General features: G+C 43.6%; 1 protein-coding gene across 3 annotated transcripts in view; it reads left to right on the top strand.

The window, feature by feature from the left end:
* Nucleotides 1–14,304, top strand: part of RGS22 (regulator of G protein signaling 22) — a 915,000-nt gene that overhangs the window by 838,412 nt on the left and 62,284 nt on the right. For 2 of the 3 annotated variants that reach the window (XM_029591788.1, XM_029591791.1), the window contains one exon: nucleotides 11,354–11,446. In XM_029591788.1, coding sequence (XP_029447648.1) covers nucleotides 11,354–11,446 — 93 coding nt within the window. The remainder of the gene's footprint in view (nucleotides 1–11,353; nucleotides 11,447–14,304) is intronic. The other variant, XM_029591789.1, reaches the window with a different exon arrangement.

Raw genomic sequence — 14,304 nt, 5'->3', positions numbered from 1 at the left:
GCCCGAATGCGGTTTTGTTTATTGGCTGCGCCCCAGCTGATAAAAAAAAAAAACCCACCCGACCTTTTAAAGCTAACCCCTTAGCTCCCGACCCCCCCAAAAAACTTTTTACAGGTAACTGGTGCTCCAGTGGGGGTCCCAGGAGCGATCTCCCGCTCCCGGGCCGTCGGCTGCCACTAATCAAAATGGCGCCGATGGCCCTTTGCCCTTACCATGTGACAGGGTATCCGTGCCATTGGCCGGATCCTGTCACATGGTAGGAGCACTGGATGGCCGGCGCCATCTTGTGCTCCTACCATGTGACAGGGGCTGACCAATGGCAACGGTAGCCCCTGTGACATAGTAAGAGCAAAGACTATCGGCGCCATTTTGAATACTGGCAGCCGACGGTCCGAGTACAGGAGGTCGCTCCCGGACCCCCGCTGGACTTTTGGCAAGTCTTTGGGGGTCAGGAAGGTCCCCCAAGACTTGCCAAAAGCCCCTGGTGGTCCAGAAGGGGTCCAGGAGCGACCTCCTGCACTCGGACCGTCAGCTGCCAGTATTCAAAATGGCGCCGATAGCCTTTGCCCTTACTATGTCACAGGGGCTACCGGTGCCATTGGTCAGCCCCTGTCACATGGTAGGAGCACAAGATGGCGCCGGCCATCCAGTGCTCCTACCATGTGACAGGATCCGGCCAATGGCACAGATACCCTGTCACATGGTAAGGGCAAAGGGTCCTCGGCGCCATTTTGATTAGTGGCAGCTGACGGCCCGAGAGCGGGCGATCACTCCCCGCGCCCCCACTGGACCACCAGGTAATTTTTAAAATGGTTTTGGGGGGGTTCGGGAGGGTGGGGGAAGCAAAGGGGTCATTTTTAAAGGGTCGGTGGGGTTTTTTTTATCGGGCCATTGGCGCCATTTTTATTAGTGGCAGCCAAAATGGCGCCGATGGCCCGAGAGCAGGAGATCGGTCCCGGGGCTTCCACTGGACCACCAGGTACTCGTGAAAAGTTTGGGGGGGTTCGGGAGGGTGGGGGAAGGTAAGGGTTTAGTTTTAAAGGGTCAGGGTGGGTTTAGGGGTTGTTTTGGTGTGCTGGTTTTCCTGCCCTCCCCCCATATAACTCCCGTTGGTGGACACTAACCCATTAACAATTTTTCACGTTAAATCGGGGGAATTTCTATTGTATCGTGCACTCTAACGATTTTTGATGATTTAAAAAATATCGGATGATTTTTTAAAATTGTCAAAAAACGATTCACATCCCTAAAAATGACAGTTTTGCCTTCAGGAAAAAGATTGATAAGGATACTCTCTTGGAATCAATAGAAAATAAGCTCCCTTCTGCCTTTGATTCTTGGAAACAGATTGTCAATAACATAGGGGATAACCTCAGCCCTGTCCATACTAGAACTATTAATAATGAAAAGATTACTCCCAATTGCAAGAACCCCAGGTTCAATGATAATTTAAAACGCACCAAACAGGCCCTTAGGAAATTCGAAAAACACTGGCGGAAATGTCTTTCTCCAGAATCTCTAGGAAAATATAGATCTCAACTAAATAAATACCATATATTAATTAACAAAGCAAAAAAAGATTTCTATTCCAAACAAATACACGGAGTAATATACAATAGGGATGTGCATTTGTTTGCAATGAAATAGGAAATAAAGACAATATTTCTTATTTAGTTACATTTCAGGGGGGGGGGCTGACAAAATGAAAGGAAAACCCACAAAATTTCGTGTGGTTTTCCTATCGTTTTTATGGACGGGGAGAAAGCACAAATTTAAAAAAAAAAATCCAAACCCACCCCAACCCTTCAAATTTAATTAATTCCAAATCCCCCCCCTGCCGACCCCCCCCCCCCCCCCAAGACTTGCCAAAAGTCCCTGATGGTCCAGCAGGGGTCCCGGGAGTGATCTCCCACTCTCGGGCCGTCGGCTGCCAGTAATCAAAATGGCGCTGGTGGCCCTTTGCCCTTACCATGTGACAGGGGCTATCGGTGCCATTGGTCGGCCCCTGTCACATGGTAGGAGCAATGGATGGCCCGTGCCATTTTTTAAGATGGCGTTGGCTGTCCATTACTCCTACCATGTGACAGAGGCCGGCCAATGGCACTGATAGCCCCTGTCACATGGTAAGGGCAAAGGGCCACCGGCGCCATTTTGATTACTGGAAGCCGACGGCCCGAGAGCGGGAGATCACTCCTGGGACCCCCACTGGACCACCAGGGACTTCTGGCAAGTCTTGGGGGGGTCAAGAGGGTGGGGGGGGTTGTAGTTAATTAAACTTTCAGGGTGGCTGAGAAAAATCGGACCAAACTGCGGGAAAACGAAATTTCCCATGGCGGGTCGATAATGAAGGCTGAACCAAAAGGTTCGGCCAAATCACATCTCTAATATACAATGCTAAGTTACTCTATGATGTAGTTAACATCTAATCAAGGACTCAGTATCCTCCTCTTTGAGAAACTCTAACTTCTCAAGGGCCACTTGTAATGAATATGCTATATCTCTATTAGATAAAATGAATGTTAAAACAGCATTTTCATGTCTGTTCTCCTACAAGAGCTTCAGAATACTCCCATGAAATGGTTAAATGGTCCACTTGTATCAGAGTAAGCGAGCTTGAAATCATCCACACTATTACCAAAATCAAGTCTGTTAATCATCCGCGGGAGCCAATCCCAGCCACTTACTTGAAGGAAGTACACTGTGTTATTATTCCCACACTCACCACTTTAGTCAATCTATTGCTTTCAGAAGGAATTGTTCCATCTGGGTTAAAACAAGTTGTAATAAAGCCTATCATGAAAAATTAAAACCAGTAGAATTGACAATTGGGATAACTATTGTCCCATATTTAATTTGTCATTCCTCTGAAAAATACTTGAAAAGTTGTATCTCATCTCAATTGGTGAATCATTTGGAAGATAAAAGGCAGTTGAAACCTTTATTATCCTTCGAAGATTTTCATACAGTGTTGCAAACCCTTATTTTCTCAGACTTAGATTTCTGTAACTCGCTATTACTTGGACTTCCTGCATGAAGCTTAAAACCATTACAATTACCGTATTCTTCGCTCCATAAGACGCACTTTTTTCCCCCCAAAAGTGGGGGGGAAATGTCTGTGCGTCTTATGGAGCGAATATAAAAAAAAATTAAAAATCTAACAAAACCCCTGCCCCCTCCTGACCCCCCCAGACCTTCCAAATTAATTTACTACAACCCCCCACCCTCCTGAACCCCTCAAGACCTGCCATAAATCCCTGGTGGTCCAGCGGGGGTCCAGGAGCAGTCCGGGAGTGATCTCCTGGACTTGGGCCGTCGGCTGCCAGCAATCAAAATGGCGCCGACGGCCCTGTTCCCTTACTATGTCACTGGGGTCGACCAATGCCAGCGGTAGCCCCTGTGACATAGTAAGGGCAAAGGGCCGTCGGCGCCATTTTGATTGCTGGCAGCCGACGGCCCAAGTCCAGGAGATCGCTCCCGGACCGCTCCTGGACCCCTGCTGGACCACCAGGGACTTTTGGCAGGTCTGGGGGGGGGTCAGGAGGGTGGGGGGCTGTAGTAAATTAATTTGAAAGATTTTGGGGAGGGGTCAGGATGGTGGGGGGTTGTATTTAATTAATTTGGCAGGTCTTGGGGGGGTCAGGAGGGTGGGGGTTGTTAATTAATTTAAAGTGTTGGGATGGGGGGGTTTTTTTGGTGGGGGGTTCCCACAGAATTAGAAAGACAAAAGTTTTCTGGTCTGGGGAATGGACCGAAATGGAATTTTAATTCAGGTAATGAATTCTTGTAATTCTTTTTCTGAAAGATCCCATACCCAAAATAAATTGTCAATGTAACATTTCCACATAATAATGTGGCACCAGTATCATGATATATAAATATGTTTCTTCTCAAACATGTTCATGCAATAGAGGGTGCCATGGATGAACCCATGGCAACTCCCTTGACTTGTTGAAACAAAGGTGATACCAAATTGAAAGTAACTTTTTTTTTAAGACTAGTGTTGCTAATTGGGCAATAAAGGAAACCTTGACTTCTTTATGATCCTGCTGCAATAATGATATTTTTATTAGATGTAATGCTGGATATAAAGGAATGTTGGTAAATAATGCTGAAACATCAGCTGTTACTAAATACCAGTTAGATTGAACATTATCAATTTCCTGTAAAGATGTAATCAAACGTGCAGAGTAGCACACATAAAATGTAATCTCTGGGACCAGTGGTTGCAGATAACTATCTACATTCTTTGATATCGGGTCAAACATAGACCCTAAATCAGAGACTATGGGCCACCCTGGAGGATGAGTAAGCAACATTAGAATTTTAGGGACAATATAGAAGTGGAGAATTCTTGGAGAATTATTACATAGGAATCTGTGTTAGTATCTCTGTCTTAATCCCACTTCCAATATTTCACCCACATCCTTAAGCAATTCAGCAGTCGGGTTATATGGTAGAGCTTTGCAAATCCCCTCAACACCCACTTGATACATAGCTTCCTGTTTATACTTTTCTCTGCCCATAAGGACAATACCTCTTTCCTTACCTGCTGGTTTCATTATTACTGAAGTATCTGGTTGTGATTTTTTTAAATGTCTCCCATTTGTCCCTTGTAAGCTTACGTTTAGTGTGCCTGGGCAAAGATTCCAGTTTCTCTAGGTAAACAAGAGTCATATAGACAATTGAATAAGAGTCATAGACTGCCAAGAAAATGAAAACACAGAAGGCAGTTTTCAAAGCCAGTTTTTCACTCAAGAAAATCATTTTAGCCAAATAAATTGGCCTGTCTGGAAATTACCCTCCTATACTCTTCTCGACTAAAAATACATGTGGAATTTCATAGCATGCAGATTTTTAGTTGGACTGAGGGGCGGTTTTCCCTGGGACAGGAAGAAGGCAGCGTAGAGAAATCAAACAGATAGATTAGATTTTCAAATCTGCACATGGTGTTTTCCAGCAAATGTTTGCCTGCAGAAAAAACAGGTGCAAATCCACAGGTATTTTTTAAATTTGGACAGTTTTCAAAGGGAAACATCCCGAGTAGTTTCCCTTTCAAATTTAGCTTTGCACCCTTGGACTTTGCAGCTATGTGGACTGTCTAAAATTGCCCCCAAATGCATTTTTACTTGCTGTCTTAAAGCCCTATATACTAAGCATTTTCCGATAGATACAAAATGGGAGCAAATCTTTAGTATAAGGGCTTTGTTGTCCCAGTTGGAGGCAAACATGGGACCATAAGTTCTTTTGGATTTTCTCATAGAGAGTTTGAGTCAGTTAAATTCATTTTGGGTTCTGTAGGCTGAATAGTGGGAAATAACTGTGTTTTGTCCAATATTACAGTCATAAAAAGAGATATTCACTGAATATTTAGCATAAAAATAATTTGAAGAGTCTAACAAAGACATTCAGAGGAGAAGCCACCATAGATGCTTGATTTGCAACCTCCAGTCTGCCCACAGATATGCCCATAAACATTTGTTCTCCTAAATACATATATACCCTTAGGTCAATATTCAAATCCATTTAGCAGGATAACTCACAAGTTATCCATCTAAATGGCAAGTTTTTGAGCTACTTATCTGGCTAAACTATCGCTGGATAAGTCATTATTTGGCTACAAACTAGCCAGATAAAAAAAGAGGCATTCTGGGGATGTTCCAGGGTGGGTCTAAGTTATTAGGCTAATTTAGCTGAATTTCAGTTCTATCTGGCTAAGTTATCCAGCCTTGTGTGGCCAGATAACTTGATACTTAACCAGATATTGTCAAAGATATCTGGCTAACTAGCACTGTAAAGGAAGAAAAAAAAAGTGTCTTGCAGGCTAGCGGCCCATTTCCTACACCCTGCCCAAAATGTACTAACTAGCCCTGCTGGACTGAGCCACTCCCATGCCCCCAAACCCCTCTGAAGCCTTAAAAATAAAATTTCCAGTGTGTCAGATGCATTTACATAACTAACCAAAATAGTCAAACTGCAATAAAGTGACTAAGTTATTAAATATCACTTACCCCCTCATTTATCAAAATGCGTTTTCGCATGCGAAAGCACCACATGTTGCGATGCAAATCTGAAAAAGAGGAGGATGAGAGAGAGAGAGAAACAGAGAGAGAGAGAACATGCCTAGCCATAATGCCCTGACCCTAGTAGGTATTTATATCTCTATGAGAGGCCCACCTAGTAACTCGAGGTGAGGTTTAGGTATTAGTGTAGGGGTTAGGGGCCACTTTGATATTCAATGTGAGACATACAAACAGAACAGTGCTCTCTTGTGAACATTTGATGACCCTCGGAGTGCGGAAACTCAGCCAAAGATAAGATTTGTGCAATGTTCTCTCTCTCTCTCTATCTCTCTCTCACAGTGAACATGGTCCCCCCAGTGGTTGTATGTAGGAAATACCACATTCTGGCACTTATCTCAAAGTACAAAAAAGTTATTGCAATTTGTGGTAACTTAGCTCTTCACATAGGTATTTGTGCAAATTGCGATAAACTCCCTATTACCATAAAACACACCCCTTTTCCCATCGCATGCTATATTTGCCGCATTTTGATAAATCCAGGCCTTAATTAGGAGGCAGCTTTCAAATTGATGAATTTGATGGATTCATCAATTTGATGGATGAAAACCATCTTCTCACCAACTCCCAAAGCGCAACACAATTCGCAAAATCATACATTAACCACTCCCCCTCTGTCAGGGACTTAGGGGTGCGACTCGACAATCAATTTAACCTTAAATCCTTCGTCCACAACACCACTAAAGAATGTTTTTTCAAACTTCAAGTGCTCAAAAATCTGAAACCGCTCCTTCATTTCAGCGACTTCTGATTAGTAATTCAGTCTATAATTCTATCAAAGTTAGACTACTGCAACTCCCTTCTACTAGGTCTCCCTGCCATTTCCACGAAACCACTACAAATGGTGCAGAATGCTGTGGCGAGGTTACTCACTAGGGATGTGCAGAGCAAAATTTTATGTTCATATTTTTTATGTCCGAAAGGGGGTCCCACTTGCGGCCAATATGGACATGAAAAAAATCCAATGAGTTGGGTATATGTACATATGTGCAAAAAAAAAATTTAAACCCCCTCACCCTCCTTAATCCCCCCCCCAGACTTACCACAACTCCCTGGTGATGGAGCGAGGAGTGAGGACGTCATTTCTGCAATCCTTGGCGAGAAGCATGTGACGTCGGTGGCACGTCGAGTGACGCGGCGTCACGTGATTCCCGGCTCGTTCGCACCGGACGGCTCGTTCGGCCCAAAAAGAACTTTTGGCCAGCTTGGGGGGGGCCTCCTGACCCCCCCAAGCTGGCCAAAAGTTATTTTTGGGCCGAACGAGCCGTCCGGCGCGAACGAGCCGGGAATCACGTGGCGCCGCGTCACTCAGACGCGGCGTCACGTGATTCCCGGCAAGTTCGCGCCGGACGGCTCGTTCGGCCCAAAAAGAACTTTTGGCCAGCTTGGGGGGGTCAGGAGGCCCCCCCAAGCTGGCCAAAAGTTCTTTTTGGGCCGAACGAGCCGTCCGGCGCGAACGAGCCGGGAATCACGTGACGCCAGCGTCACTCAACGTGCCGCCGACGTCACATGCTTCTCGCCAAGGATTGCAGAAATGGCGTCCTCACTCCTCGCTCCATCACCAGGGAGTTGTGGTAAGTCGGGGGGGGGGATTAAGGAGGGTGAGGGGGTTTATATTTTTATTTTGGCTCAACAATCGCGATTTCCCACATATCGAACATATCTATGTTCGATATGTGGGAAATCCGATCGTTTATGTCGAATCAATTTTTTAAGTAAAAAAAAAATATGAGTTGCGTTTTACTAATGCGGTCAATCCGAATGCACACCCCTATTACTCACCATCTCAAATAAAAGAGCCCACATCACACCAATTCTACACAGCCTTCACTGGCTTCCTATAAAATCCAGGATCACCTTCAAGACAATAATGATGATCCACAAGGACATTATGGGCATCGCCCACCTACATCTAAACATGCAACTCCGCCCTCACACATCACAAAGACCTATCAGATACAAGTACAAAGGTTCATTATATGCTCCTCTGGTCAAATCCTTATTAAGAAAACGAGCACTCTCTACAGCCGGGCCCACCCTCTGGAACTCATTACCTCCGGAACTTCGCCTAGAAACATGCCATCAAACTTTTAAGAAACACCTAAAAACATGGCTCTTCCGGCAAGCCTTCCCGGAATCGCAGGAACACTCAGATACCGGTCAAAGGGCAAAATAGAACACAACAAATCTCTTGAACACCCCCAAACCCCGCTGGGCCCGCTTACGCCTGATCCGGACAGTCCACAGGTTATGAAAGTCACCACTGTAAATGCACTAGCTCATTAGCTCTCGTTATGCTCAGGTCATGCCCTTCAACATTGTACACTGTTACCTGCTACACTCAATTTATTATACTATTTATTGTAGATATTTTTGTTTTTTTTACGTCTTTTGAACGCTGTTTGACGTGTTATTGATGTCTATTTAATATTTACGTTCTTATGTTCAGAAACTCTGTTTAATATTTACGTTCTTATGTTCAGAAACTCTGTTTAATGTAACGCCTTAACCGCGACTGTTTTGTTCAATGGAAACCGACCTGATCTGATATGTGTATCGAGAATGTCGGTATATAAAAATTCTAAATAAATTCTAAATAAATAAATTACCTGCTTTGGAACAAAGCCTGCAGGTAAGTTTTTATCTGCAGGCTTTGCAGCAATACGTGCACCTGCTTTTTGTGCAGGCTTTTTTATCAAGGAAAATATCACATGGAAAGTGGAAAATATGTGCAAAGTTGTCCTCTCACCACCTAAGCATGCGCCCCCAAATTGTCTCCTCTAATACCACATCTTTTTTTAGTCACATTGAGGAAGGGTAATTTGTCAGTCAGTTTACGTGCATAAATCACTGCTTATCCATTGAAATGGCTTTCAAACTTGCCCTTATAATATATGTTTCAATGAATTCTCTCAATTATTTTTTATCCTTTTTGCTGTGGCATTTTTTTCTTTCTGAATGAGGTAATTAGATATATGTAAATAGTAAGGTTTCATTTACAATAGTCTGTCTCTCTGCTCTAGTCTTACATATCTTCCTAATTAAACTGCATTTGTAATCTTTAACCATTATCTAGATTTCACTTTGTAGCAAATACAGATGTATTATTTATTTATTTATTTAAAATTTATTTATTTAAAATTTTTATATACCGGCATTCATGTTGCAAACACATCATGCCGGTTTACATATAACAGGGGTGTACAGTGAACAATTCAATAACCTATTTGTGTAGAAGGAAGCAGTTACAAATAACAAGGTAATAGAACTGGGAGGAGAGAAGAAAAGGGAGAGAATAACATTAGGTATAGGTATTTACATTAGTAATAACATTTTTACATGTGGAAGTGGTAGAATCTGGCTGAATAGAATTAATCGGTGTCCGGGAAAGCTTTTTTAAACAGCCAGGTCTTGAGTCTCTTCCTGAAGGTTGGGAGGCTGGGCTCCTGTCTAAGGTCCGGTGGGATGGAGTTCCATAGAAGGGGGCCGGCTGTTGAAAAGGCCCGATCTCTCAAGGTAATGTGTTTGGTAGTTTTGGCTGGGGGCACTTGAAGAGATCCTCTGAGTGTGTCTCTTGTTGGTCTGGAGGAGTTATAAATTGGAATGGGACTTGTAAGTCGAGTGGGGTGAGTTGATGGATGGTTTTGTATATTATGGAAAGAGATTTGTAGAGGATTCTAAAGTGAACAGGCAACCAGTGGAGATCTTTTAGGATTGGAGATATATGGTCCCTCCTCCTGGAGTTTGTCAGTAATCTTGCCGCAGCGTTTTGTAACATCTGGAGGGGTCTAGTATAGGAGGAAGGTAGGCCCAGAAGGATAGAGTTACAGTAATCGATCTTAGAAAAAATGATGGCTTGTAGAATGGTTCTGAAGTCCTGAGTGTGGAAGAGTGGTCTAATTCTTTTCAGAACTTGGAGTTTGTGGAAACAGTCCTTGGTGGTTCTGTTGATGGAAGCTTTAAGGTTCATCCGGTTATCAATTAATACTCCTAGATCTCTCACCTGTGTAGTAGTTGGGATAGTTGGAGGATTAGAGATGGCATTGTTATCTGGGAGATGACAAGCAGTTCTGTTTTAGAGGAGTTTAAAACTAGGTTTAGGTTAGCCAGGAGATGTTTAATTTCGAAGAGGCAGTTTTCCCAGTGAACCAATGTTTTTGTGTAGGATTCTTTAATGGGTATCACGATCTGGATGTCGTCTGCGTAGAGGAAATGTTTGAGGTTAAGGTTGGAGAGGAGTTGGCAGATAGGTAAAAGATAAATGTTAAAGAGTGTAGGTGACAGTGAGGAGCCCTGAGGGACTCCAATGGATGCGTCCATTCGTGAAGATTCTTTGTTCTGTATCTTAACCTTGAAGCCTCTGTTGGAGAGAAAAGATTTAAACCATGAGAGAGCGGTGCCTGAGATACCTATAGAAGCCAGAATGGAAGTGAGAATGGAATGATTGACCGTATCAAAGGCGGCTGATAGGTCCAGTAGAATTAAGAGGAAGGATTGGCCTTTGTCAAGGCCCATTAATATGAAGTCAGACATGGAGATGAGGAGGGATTCTGTGTTCAGTGATTTGCGAAATCCGTATTGTGATTGGAATAGGATTTTGTTTTCTTCTATGTATTCGGAGAGTTGAGTATTGACAACTTTTTCTAGAATCTTGGCTATGAATGGGAGATTGGCGATAGGACGGAAGTTGTTGGGGTCTTTAGGATCCAAGTTGGGTTTCTTGAGTAGAGGTTTGATGGAGGCCAATTTGAGGTCGTCAGGATATAGTCCTTGGGAGAGTGAGCAGTTTATGATGTCCGACAATGTTTTAGCGATGGAGTCAGGGATGGCCAGGAGCAGTTTGGTGGGGATAGTATCCAAAGGATGGGAGGAAGGTTTCATTCTTGAAAAATTATTGAATGACATGGAACACTGCTTTCTGTGCCCTTATGGAGACTGGGGGGCTGTTGAATAATCCCCCATGTGCTAATAGTTATAATGACTGATGATTATAACTATTAGCATATGGGGCATTATTTAACAGCCCCCCCAGTCTCCATTGGGGCACATAGAGCAGTGTTCCATGTGCTGGTATTTGTGCTAAAATTATGACGGTCATTCAATAATTTTTCAGTTATATGAGATCCTGCATAACACATCTATATTTGCTACAAAGTGAGATCTAGATAGTGGTTTCTTATATTATTCTTACACTTCTGGGTTTTTTTTAAATATTTTGTATTGTTACATTCATAATCTTTTAAGCATCATATGAAAGGATTGTTTTATGTTGCTAGCAGCATGAAGATAAGAAGAGATCAACTTTACGAAGCTCCATATTTGGAAGACCTACTTCCCGAGATAGAACCCTGTATGGTTTCAACGCAACCGTAAGTTAAATGACATATTGGAATTTATTTTTGCAGTTATCTCTCCTTTTAAAGCATCTCCTTTTTCCTTATGGAGATATTGTGCTCTATTAGAAAACTAGGAAAGAACATGTAATAATAATAAGAAAGCTTTTTATTTTTTTGTATTGGATGCTAATGCACAGGACACAAATTAAAGATTGTGTTGACTGAAGGAGCCAACATTTTTTATTCATTTCAGGCTAAAGAACTGGATCATAAAAGTTAAATCTGAGAAATATGGTTCAAATCTTAATAGGTGTTGATTTCAGATTACTGTTATCCTGCAATGAATTGTAATGACATAAAGCAAAGCACAATTTTTACTTAAAGATGATCTGCTACACACTTAGAAGTCGAGATCAGGCATACAATTGAAACTTTGTAACATCATTTGCAGTTGTATCCCTGCAAATTCTTAGATCTTTTTCTTCTTCTGAGCTCTAATTCATTGTTTCCCTTGTGTGCAATTCAGTCAAGTCGCGTATAGAGGAAGTGATGAACCACCTTCATTAAAAAATTAAAATGTTATTGCATTAATATCTTATTGTATACTTGCGATAATCTTTTGATTAGAATATTCCCAGTCCTGAAGATGCCTCCAGTAGTTTTATTTGGGGGGGGGGAGGGGGGGGGGGAAACACAACATAAACCCTCACCCCAGTTATGTTGTGTCTGCATCTCAATGTTTGATAAAGGTTTTAAATGTAATAAAATCTATAGTATCGTAAAACCATAGTAACTTTCAACTGTGCAAAAAAAACTTTGAGGTCCATATTCAGTAAGCCAATGTGAGGATAAATGTCCTGCTGAATATATTTGCCTACATGTAGCCAGATAAATTAGAAACCTAACTGGCTATGTCTGAATATAGCCAGTTAGGTTTTTAAGTTATCTGGCCTTTTGTAGATGGATAACTTGCTTCTTAACCGGAGATCTTCAAAGATATCTGGTTACGTAGCACTATAAAACAAAAAAGAGGAAATGACTAGCAGGCCTGTGGCTCGACTCCCACTCTTTCCCAACATTAGGAACCTGCCATAACATTATGAACCTTCCACCAACTCTGGAATGCCCTATCTCGTCTCCCTCAAGATCCCGTTACTCACCTGACGGTTTCTCTCCTAGCTAACCCTGGATTTTCTATGCGGGGCTAGTAGTCATGCCTTCCTCCTACCTCGCTCAAACTTTATATCTGGACTCTCACTTACTTCATTTAGTGCTACCAGCCTTTTAACTGTTCTTTTACCTCTGTTATTTATTGCATCAATACGCACACATGTTGGTTGCAGGTTCTTCACTTTGTCCTAAATTGACACCCCAGCCCCCATGGCTTGTTTCCTTGATCAATTGTTAAGTCTTACGCTTGCTGTGGCAACTACTCAGTCAGTTCACCCTGTTCTCCCAGTTCTCTGTAACCACCTGTTCTATTTATGCCCTGGCAACATTGATTTTTGTAATGCACTGTTCTCCCAGTTCTCTGTAACCATTTGTACCATTTGTTCTATGTAATGCCTTAGTGCAATTTTGGTTGTTACTTGTACACCGATTTGATATGTTATTTCAACATGAAGGTCGGTATAAAAAAGTTCAACATAAATAAATAAATAATTAAAATAAATGTTTAAAACTAGCCCTTCCAGGCTGAGCAGCCCCAAGCCCCTATCATAGATGTAAAATATGTTTTCCAAAGTCTCAGATCGCCTCCACTCCCTCCTTCCCTGCTATAAAGATGCACCAACCTCCTCCCTACCCTCTACCCACCTGCAACCCCTGGACCTGGAAAACCTCTGAAGGAAGCGAGGTATCTCTTACCCACTTCCAGCACTTCCAGCACTGTTCTGATAAGATATCCAGTTAAGTAACAAGTTATTCAGTCACATAAGGCTGGATAACTTAGCTGGATTCAACTGAAAATAGGTTCAGTTAGCTGGATAACTTTACCCTGCTCTGGAATATTTCTTTGAGATATGGCTAGATTTTAGATAGTTAAAATATAGCTGGATTAGTACCCCAAGGGCCAGATTTTATAACATGCACGTAGGCGTAGATTTGTTTGCGCAACCCGGCGCAAACAAATCTACGCCCGATTTTATAACATGTGCGCGCTGTCACGCGCACATGTTATAAAATCCAGGGTCGGCGCATGCAGGGGGGTGCACAATTGTGCAACCTGCGTGCGCCGAGCCGAGCAGCCTGCCTCCGTTCCCTCCACCCCCCCCCCCGCACCTTCCCCTCCCTTCCCCTATCTAACCCATCCCCCAGCCCAACTAAACCCCCCCCCCCCGACCTTTATTGAAGACGTTACGCCTGCCTCCAGGCAGGCGTAACTTGCGCGCGCCGGCTCTCCATCCCCCGGAACGCCTCCGGGCCGGCGCCCCGCCCCCGGAACGCCCATTTTTTCAAGCCCTGGGACTTACGCATGTCCCGGGGCTTGCGCGCGCTGCCGAGCCTATGCAACATAGGCTTGCATGCTCAGGGGGAGGCAGGGACAGGTTTTTGGGGGTTGCGCACGTATCTTACGCACGCAACCCTTTGAAAATCTATCCCCAAGTGTTGTGCTGGAGGTGGACCCTTTGCCTGGTGCAGGATTGGTACGGCCCTCCGGTCAGACCCGGCGAGCACCTGCCACCAGGAGGCGGAGCACAGGAAGAGACAGAGGCTAGCTGGAGCTTCGCCAATAGCAACCCAGGGTTCCCTCAGGTTAAGCCCTTGGTTACCTGGGCCGCCTGGTCTTAGGTGGGCCTCTCAGGGTCTCCTAGAGAGGAAGCGCAGAGGAGTGCCCACCACGAACAAGGGTGCGCGGTCGATGTCCAAGCAAAAATGTCCAGAGGTTGCAG

This window comes from Rhinatrema bivittatum, chromosome 2 (genome assembly GCF_901001135.1).
Source record: "Rhinatrema bivittatum chromosome 2, aRhiBiv1.1, whole genome shotgun sequence".
NCBI lineage: Eukaryota > Metazoa > Chordata > Amphibia > Gymnophiona > Rhinatrematidae > Rhinatrema > Rhinatrema bivittatum.
The sequence above is the reverse complement of the archived record's forward strand: the minus strand, read 5'-3'. Positions and strand labels throughout refer to the sequence as shown.